This window comes from Octodon degus, unplaced genomic scaffold, assembly GCF_000260255.1.
Source record: "Octodon degus isolate 3935 unplaced genomic scaffold, OctDeg1.0 scaffold00007, whole genome shotgun sequence".
NCBI lineage: Eukaryota > Metazoa > Chordata > Mammalia > Rodentia > Octodontidae > Octodon > Octodon degus.
This window is the reverse complement of record NW_004524583.1, coordinates 26228302-26237584: the sequence shown is the minus strand read 5'-3', so window position 1 is coordinate 26237584 and position 9283 is coordinate 26228302. Positions and strand designations below refer to the sequence as shown.

The 9283-nt window shown below is 47.0% G+C and overlaps 1 protein-coding gene across 1 annotated transcript in view; it reads left to right on the top strand.

Moving 5' to 3' along the window:
- The window catches only part of CUNH14orf37 (chromosome unknown C14orf37 homolog), a 130422-nt gene that overhangs the window by 36416 nt on the left and 84723 nt on the right, over positions 1-9283 (top strand). The window contains exon 4 of the mRNA XM_004624935.2: positions 4826-5092. Within this exon, the coding sequence (XP_004624992.1) occupies positions 4826-5092 (267 nt within the window). The remainder of the gene's footprint in view (positions 1-4825; positions 5093-9283) is intronic.

Below are 9283 nucleotides of genomic sequence, written 5' to 3'. Positions count from 1 at the left end.
AAAAAAATCTTTTATTTATTTATTTATCATTTGGTACAGGGTCTTGCTGTGCAGACTTGCAGTGGATCCTCCTGTCTCAGCCTTCCAGCTTCTGGGATTACAGGTGTGTGCCACCATGCCCTGTCAGTGGCTGGCATGGCATGTGGTACCCATGATTGAACCCGGGTCTTTGTGCTTGCCAGGCAGGCGCATGGACTGCCAAGCTACCTCCCCCGCCCAAGACTCTATCTCTTAAAAAAAATTAATTGTAGAAGGAATGAAGACGTGCTGCTCTTTTTAGCCCCTGAGCAGTTCTTATGTCTGGGAGGAAGGTGGTGAAGCCCTCGCAGTTCCGATCAGCCCTGAGAGTTTCCACCCCATTGCCCTGCACATCAGTACCCCAAGGCTTCTCCTAGTTAGAACTGCAGTGTCTGCACAGTCCTCCTTCACACACACTTCAGCCCAGCAGCGTCCTTTCTTCCCTTGCTCAGCCAGCGACCTCTCCACCCAGGGCTGCCCCTGAGAGCTGAGGGTAGCTGCAGAGAGAGCCCCAAGCCCACTCTTGGACTCAGGCTGCCTGGATGCTCTCACCTCCTGCTGTGCCCAGCGACTGCTTCACACCCGTTTCTCTCAGCTCAGACCACTTGCAGTTCTCTTTTCCTAGCCAGTTTCTTATTTGACTGAGAAAATAAGAGAAAGATGCTGGTAACTTTCCTCTGTTCCCAGCACCAACGCTGCCAGTCTGCCCCAGAGCCTGACCTCTCCCCCATCTGTCTTGGTTATTTTTTTTTTGGTTGTTGTTGCTCAGACAAAATACCTGACACCCAGAGTTAAGGAAAGGAAGGTTTATTTAGCTCACAGTTTGTGGGGGTTTTAATTTCTCTTTGGCTGTTTTTAAAGCAGAGTGGCTCATGGCAAGGGCAATAGCTTATGGTCGTGGAAAACAGCAAAAGCAAGAGCTTTGGAAAACATCCACAAGATCAGAGAGGGGGAGGCAGCTGCGAGCAAGCCTCTGTCCCTCCCTAATAGTGCGTGCTGGCTGCCTGCCCTAGGCAGCTGTAGCACTCACACCTTTCATCCCAGCCCTGGCCCTTGCATCAGTCAGAAGGAAGCCTGCCCCATGACCGCACGAGGCTTCGGAGGGACATCTAGGCACAAACCGTGACACGTCCTTGTGCGTGTGCGAGAAAGTGTGTGCCTCAGCAGTCTGTCCTAGGTCCCCTGTCCTTTGGCAAGCAAACACAGAGAAGCCACCTTTCCAGGGTCCTGCGTGTCAGGCTCTATTCTGAGTACCTGTTGTGCTGACACACAGTAGGGCGAGAGCACTGGTGCTGCAGGCTGGAAGCTGTGACCCTGGGCCAGGCTCTTCGCTTAGAGTGTTCATAGCTGCAGAGCCTTGCTGGGAGTGCTGCTCTGACGTCACAGCTCCGGGACACTGCTCTGTGCCCTAGTTGTCCCCTCAGACCTTATCTGTCAGCCTGCCCGGCACCTGCAAGCATCTGCTGTTGTAAGAGCCCCCCCTCCCCAGCTGCACCTGATGTCTGTTCATTTCCAGCTGAATTCTGGGGTAGTGTTCTACGTTCGCTGTGTGGACCTCTTCATGGTGTGCTTTCTTTTGAACCTCTCCAGAAGGGCTCTTGCTCCTTTCGTTCCGTGGATGCGACTGTGCTTAATCTGGAGGGTCAGCCTCACATCTCTCAGCCAGCCCCTCAGAAATGCTGCACTCATTTGCCTCCTGTGACATGGCACTGTCCTTGGTGTCTCTCCTGCCTTGGCGTCCCCGATCTGTCCCCTTTGCCAGTCCCTGCCCTGCTGGCCAGCCTTGGTGGTGGATTTCCTGGGCTTGGGTGGACCGCCATCCTTTCTGTCCACTGCCAGTTGATAACTCCTCTATTTTAACTTCTGTAGACTTTCAGCATTTCTATTTGGACCTCATAGGCCTGGCCATTATACAACTGGTAAATACATTTCAAATAAAATTCTTGATTTTGTTTTTATCCTTTGGTTCTCATTTTCAGTGATGTGACATCACTCTCCTGCACCTTACATTGTAATTGCCAGCAGGGCTCTGCCTTCAAATTACTTCCCAGATCTGGCTGCCTTGCCCCACTTCCATGACTGCAGCCCAAGACCAAGGACCCATCATGTGCTCTCTGTTTCACGTGGTCTCCTAGGAGGTCTTCCTGTTCCCTCTCTTCCTCCACTGCAGCATTTTCCGCCTGGAAGCCAGAGGCAGACTTTATTTATTTATGTGTATTTATTTATTTATTTATTTATTTATTTTATATTTTAGGGAAGGGTCTACAGGGTGTTCAGGGTCTCACTACTAGATCGGATCCATAGTGATCCACCTGTTTACAGCCTCCCAAGAGCTGGGATTACAAGCACACACCACCATGCCCAGTCTCGATGGCTGTCTCAGCACACCCCGGGGTTGGGGCCGGCACAGCAAGCCTGGGGATCAAACCCCTGGCCCCTGCTCCTGCTTGCATGCACTTTAATCCACTGAGCTATTTGGCCAGCTCCAGAGGCAGTCTTTAAAACCTAGTCTTGCCCAGCTACCCACTCCTGTCTCCTATTCTGCGTTCTCTCTGCACCCTCCAACCCAGTCTTCTTAGCCGTTCTCTGAAGCAGCAGGTACCTGGGAGACTCAGAACTTACACTGTCCTCTCTATTGAGAATGCCCTTCCTGTAGCTACTGACCTCAGCTACACGACAACGGAAGTCATCATTTTAAGATGGTCTCTGTTCAAACTGTATCTTGTCAGAAATGCTTTCCTACCTTTCCCCAACTAAAATAGTTGCATCTGACATTTTTAAAATCTTCTTGACAGTAGTGTTCAGAGTGTAGAGATGGGTGTCCATTGGGAATCTGCTTGCTGGGAGGCATTTGGTCCCAGAAGCAGAGATGTACAGCTGTATGCCTGGTACCTGGAGCAGCACCTCGTAGGCGTTCAAGGAATGTCTCTTAAATTGTGGACTAGTGACAGCGCTAAGGACTGTAATGTTAAAAGACATAACTTTCAATGTGTTTTAGTTTAAGGTGATTTTTTTTTTTTTTAACAGCTTATAGAGATATTTTCCTCTTGAGACCCCAGAGTGATTTGGGACCTACAGATAAAGGTGACCGGCAAGCAGCTTCAATTTCTGCTGTTCAAAAAGTTCATAATCTTTAAGTTAAATGTGTTGTTTGTTCAGCAGACAGAATATGTTTCCCCTTTTTAACTCCTGAAAAATTCTAATATTTAGAAAACCTAGCAAAAAAGGTGTAGTTATGCAATAATATGGGGAAATTGTGGCAAAAGAATTTAAAGCCACTTGCAAAAGAAACACTTTCATGGTAAGAAGTATAAAGAAAAGAGTTAGTGTTTCTGTTTTTTTTTGGTATGGAAGTTGAACTCTGGACATTGCTCCTGCCAGGCAGGTGCTTATGTCCCTGAGCTGTTTCCCTGGCCCCTAGATAATATTTCTTTTTTTTGTATTTTAGGGAAGGGTCTACAGGGTGTTCAGGGTCTCACTACTAGATCAGATTCGTAGTGATCTGCATGTTTACAGCCTCCCAGGAGCTGGGATTACAGGCATGCACCACCACGCCCAGTCGCTATTGCTATCTCAGCACAGCTCCGGGGTGGGGCCAGCATGGCAGGCCCGGGATCGAACCCCCAGCCCCTGTGCCTGCTTGCAGGTACTTTAATCCACTGAGCTGTTTGGCCAGCCCTCGAGTTAATATTCCTTAAAACCCAAGGAACCTCTGTTCTGTGAAAGAGGGCTGTCTCCGTGTGGAGAGATGTCTGTTCGTGTGTGTGTGTGTGTATGTGTGTCTGTGTGTCTGTGTGTGTGTCCCTCTGCTGGGCTCTGTGGTGGTCAGTGGTGGGTGAGGTCAGGGGGACAACAGGTGAGGGGCTCACTGCATGCTCAGCACTCCTCTGGGCTTTGGGGGCACATCCGTGACGAGGAAGCAACTCGAAGCACCCCTAGAAAACAAACTGGGAGCAGAACAGGTGGGGATCTTATTTTCCTTAAGCCCCCTCTTCCTGATGCCATGAAAATGACCACGTGTACATGTCAGCACCTGTGATGGTGACAGTGATGGCATGTTTTTCTTTTTTTTTTTTTTTCGATGGTATGTTTTTCGTGGGTCACTTTTCTGACTGTCCTGAATAAAGGTCCCTTTCCCAGTTCTCTTTGGAGTAGGACTGGGAGTGCTGGTGCGGTGGTTCCCGGTTACGCAGTCCCCCTCCCGCTGCCTGCCTGTGCCTTTCACATGACATGCTTGTGCGCTCTAATCACCGGTATGCAGGAATAGAGGGAAAAAACACTGATATGATGAATTCTAGTCTTTCATGTAATGAGATACAGAGGGATGGTATCAAATCCTTTCAAGTTCTGTTGCTATTTTGGTGTGGTTTCTAACATAAACCCTTCATGGCTCCCCGAAAACAGAAAGGGTAAGATTTCCTCCCTACAGCGCTCGCTGATAGCAGTGCCAAATACCTGAACTTTACCTCTCGAGAAGCACGGTTTGTGATGTGTGTTTGGCATGACGGTGGCCTTGAAAGTTTAAAATATGGGGCATTTGGTGGGTGTGTAACCGTGCAAAGCGCCCGTCATCCAACTTCGGCAGCAATTTGGTTATAAGAGGTCCAGTGTAGTGAATATGTAGGGTTTGGGTCATTTTAGGAGATGGATTTGTTTGATTTTTAATATTTATTTATTTTTGGTGCTGGAAATTGAACTCAGGACCTTGTGCTTGCCAAGAAAGCACTTAAGCCGCTGAGCCAAATTCTCAGCCCCGATTTGTTTGAGAATGTGCTCCTTGCTATGGTTTTATGTTTTCATTTCCCAGAGGGAGAAGACGATGAGGATGAAGAGGATGAGGAAGATGAAGATGAGGAAGAGGAGGAGGAGGAGGAGGAAGAAGAGGAGGAGGAAGAGAAAGATACAGACTCCCTAGACGAGAGCTTTGGTGATGACACCGAATTGCGGGGCTTTACTCTCCCTGGGGTCACCTCCCAGGAGCCTGGCTTGGAGCAGGGGCTCAGGGACCCGCTGAGGGGAGCCACGTACCAGGTGCCCGATGCCATCGAGTGGGAGCAGCAGAATCAAGGCCTGGGTAAGAGTCTGGCCACCTCCTTTCCTGAGAGCACAGCTTTCTTTCATTGACCAGCATGAATTTGCCGACGCTTCTGAGTAGTTCACTGGGGAACAGCTATGTCTCAGACAGGGCTGGCAGCGCCAGGTGCTCCCTGTGAGCAGTGTCGCCTGGCTGGATGGAATTGTATTTTTCCTTCCTTGCCAGAAGGCGGCTTTGGAAGGTCTTACAAGTGGGGTGGAGATGTGATTAACGGATGTGCCGAGCCAGCGGCAGCACAAGTGGGCAGGGAAAATTGAAAAGTGTGTCTCATCACCCTCTTGCCTGTGGACTTTTTTTCCCAGGAAGGTGCTCCCTGTTCTGGGGAGTGGTCAGGCTGCACCCCAGCTGCCCATTGTCAGCCACAGTCTTGTCCCAGCAGCCGCACACAGATGGCCTCTCCTGCCTTCTCCTGTGTGGGGTCTGTGTTTGCTGTGAGAGTCCTGGGTTGGTGTCGCCTGATGTGGCACCACTGCCCCAACATGTCACCTTCCTCCCTTGTCAGGGGGAGACAGTGGTCATCTTTGAGTGATAGAACTTTCTCTGGACCTGAGGTATAAGTGCTTTCTTGTCCAGAGAAATCCCCTCTTTAGAATTCTCTGTCTCCACCAGCTTGGTCTGTTTATGCCTTCACTGTGGCAGGCAGCTGAGTCGTCAGATTACCAGTTTGGGGGACATTTTATTGTAAATTTGAATGTGGATCTGGGAATTTGTTTTGGATGTAATTATGGGATTATTATTCTATTGATTGTCATAAAACTTGCAGTTGAACTGTGGCTGAGATTTTCAGTGAAAATCTGTAAAGAGAGGGGATAATAAAGGATGGCCATCCAGGGGCAGCCAGAGGGCATTATTCCTGTGCATGCAGGATTTGCCAGATCATTCTCTGAGCAAATGAAGCATGTTTTCAGCAGTAATTGCTTCAGAAAGTATCAAATAAATAAAAAAACTTATAAATGCATAAAATATACTCTCATAATGTTGTAAACAAAACAACATGAGCCCTAGTTTTGAGAAAGTAAACAAATATTTATTAAGCAAAACTTCTAGATGTACAGGCTGAAATGAATAACGTAAAATGCAAACTGGAGGTAGAATTTCTTTCTTTCTTTTTTGGTGGATCTGGGGATTGAACTCAGGCCCTTGAGCTTGCCAGGTGAGCACTTATGCCACTGAGCTATCTCCCCAGTCCCTGGAGGTAGAATTTCTTACATAGCAAGTTAGAGACAGAGACAGAAGTCTGTACGTGTCTGCACCTCTGGGGACTTTGTAGTATGGAAGTATCACTTGCAGTTGCTTAGTCTATTTAGTATGGATAAGATGAGTATGAGGCTGCGGCACTTTGCTGGAGAGAGAGAGAGAGAGAGAGAGAGAGAGAGAGAGAGAGAGAGAGAGAGAGAGAGAGAGAGACAGAGAGAGAGAGAGAGAGAGAGAGAGATTGCCTTTGTTATAGAAATGAGTTCACCTGGCATCTACCCGAGAGTTGTGGTCAGAGCAACCACCTTTCCTCGCTTAGGAGTTTTGCTTGCTATGGACGAATAATTATAAGTCACTGCAGGTGGCCAGTGTGATAGCTCAGTGGAGCTGTCCCTCACTTCAGACACACTTTTCCCATTTATCATGCTGCTTTCTGAAGCAGCTCTGGAAGTGCTCTTCCTTCAGTGTCTTTAGTTCTGTTGTCTCGGGTGCCTTGATGTCCTTTTGACTCTGGGGAGAGCCAGAGATCACACACTTCCAGGTCCAGGGAGTAAGGTGGATGGAGACACACGGTCGTGTTTTTATTTGGCAGAAATTGCTGTAAGTGGCTGATTAATGAGAGGGATCACAAAATATGGTGGAGCACTTGCCTCGGAAGTGAAAGGTCCAGAGTTCAATCCCCAGTACTGCAAAAACAAAAAAACAAAATATGGTGGATGTTTTCATTAAAGACATTTATTTATACTAAAAGACACATTGCCATTAAACTCCCTAAAAATATTTCAAATATTTTCTTCTTACTTTGAACATATCCTGTTATTCTTGGGAATGTGCCTTTGCCTGTGGCGGGTTTTTAAAATGTAAACATTTGAGATTGGACTCGTAGTGATCCTCCTGTTTTCAGCCTCCCAAGTGCTGGGATTACAGGCACATGCCACCATGCCCAGTCTCAATCACTGCCTCAGTGTGCCCCGGGGGTGGGGCTGGCATGGCATGCCTGGCATTGAACCCTGGTCCCTGAGTCTGCCCAAGCAGGTGCTTTAGTCCACTGAGCTATCTGGCCGGTCCTTGTATACTGTTTTGCACCTGGCATGTTTCATTGGGTGCTGTGATTTTGAGATTCAGCTGTATCCGTAGTTTGTCCTTTGTCATAGCTGAGTAGTATTTTTTTTTTTTTTTTCTTTTTTTGTATTTTTTAGGGAAGGGTCTACAAGGTGTTCAGGGTCTCACTACTAGATTGGACTCATGGTGATCCCCCTCTTTACAGCCTCCCAAGAGCTGGGATTATATGCGTGCCGCCGCGCCCAGTCTCGAGGATGTCTCAGTGTGCCCCTGGGGTGGGGCCGGTACTCCAGGCCTGAGTAGTATTTAGTTGTAGGAAGTACTGCATTTTGTTTATTTGGTCACCTGCTGATAAACATTTGAATTGTTCCTCTGTTTTAGAAAAAAAAGCATTACATTTTAAGGTGTGTCAGGCAGAAAGCTCAGGACAAACAGCTCTGTAGCCCCCCCTGTCCTGCTTCTTGCCTGCAGCCCCCCCCCCCAGCTTAAGGTTCATAAATGAGTGACACTAACTTAGTGATTTGTTATGTTTGCATTTATTTGCTCATTTTATTTTATTAGTACATATTTATAATTCATACAGTTTGCAATTATCTTGAGAAGTAGTTATGTGTACACATTATAGCTTTTTAAAAATCCCCTGATTATGCCTTCAAAAGGGATTTCTGCAGGTCCTAAGGCCTTTTTTGGTGACAGAGATCAAACTTGGGACCTTACACTTGCCAGGTAGGTACTTATACTGCTGAGGTATGTCCCCAGCCCCTGAGTTTTTAACATCAGATTTTTGGTTGTTATAACTAACTATTTCTCTTAGTATTTCTTGTTACCTTAACTTCTCTCAATAAATTCATTTTGCCATCCTTTTTTTTTTTTTTTTTTGTATTTGGTTGCTATAGGGTCTTACTATGTAGCTTGAACTCCTGATAATCCTCCTGCTTTCAGCCTCCCCAGTGCTGGGATCATGGGTGTACACCACCACACCTAGACTTTGGCTGGCCCAGCCTGCCCTGGGGGTGGGGCTGTCTTGGCATGTGGTGCCGGGGATCAAACTGCAGTCCCTGTGCTTGCCTAAGCTTGCCTAAGCAGGCGCTTTAGTACCCTGAGCTATCTCGCCAGCTCTTTGCCTGCCTGTTTTTAAGCATTGCATATTGTATAGAAAGCCAAAAAAAGGAGCCCATCTTTCTAGTTGGTCTTTTTCTTTCCTGTGTATTGTATTGACTAGTCTGAGTCTCGAATTTTATTAGCCCACTAACTTTTCTTGGAGGAATAAGGGATATAGCTTCTCATAATACAAACTCAGTAATGACTTCCAGTTGAGAATTACTTGATCCAGTTTCTGGGTACTCTCAGGTTAGATCCCTACTAGTGCTGGGTTTGTGGTGGGCAAAACAGTGGCTGTCCAATGGTCCACGCCCTGATATCTGAGACTGTAGGCACACTACCTTCGTGGCAGAATGCACTAAGTTTATGTTGGTGTGTCACAGTAGCAGTGGGGGACCAGTACAGGTTACAGCAAGAGGTATGTTATTTTGCAGGGCAGCTCTGGGTAGAATGTGAGCATGTTAACATGAAGTCTACTTTAAGTCTATATTTTTTCCTAATGAGTCCATAAAAATTTAAAAAAGAGATCCTTTAAAAATAGTCCTGGCAGATAGGGTAAACGAAACTGCATATATTGCAGGTTAATAATAAGCTTCTCTTCTGGAGGGTTAATAACCTAAGCTAGCAGTTCAAAATTGGAGAAAAGGAAGGGCTGCAAGGTCAGCCAACATTTTGGCCCTTGCTTTTCAAGGTCAGTGAAGACTCAGGACATAGGAGAACCTGTACTGTAACAACATGTAACTCAGTTGTGCTCCAAATTTTCTGATTAGAAGATCATGGAGCCACAGAGGAATGTGATTGATGATGTAGAGT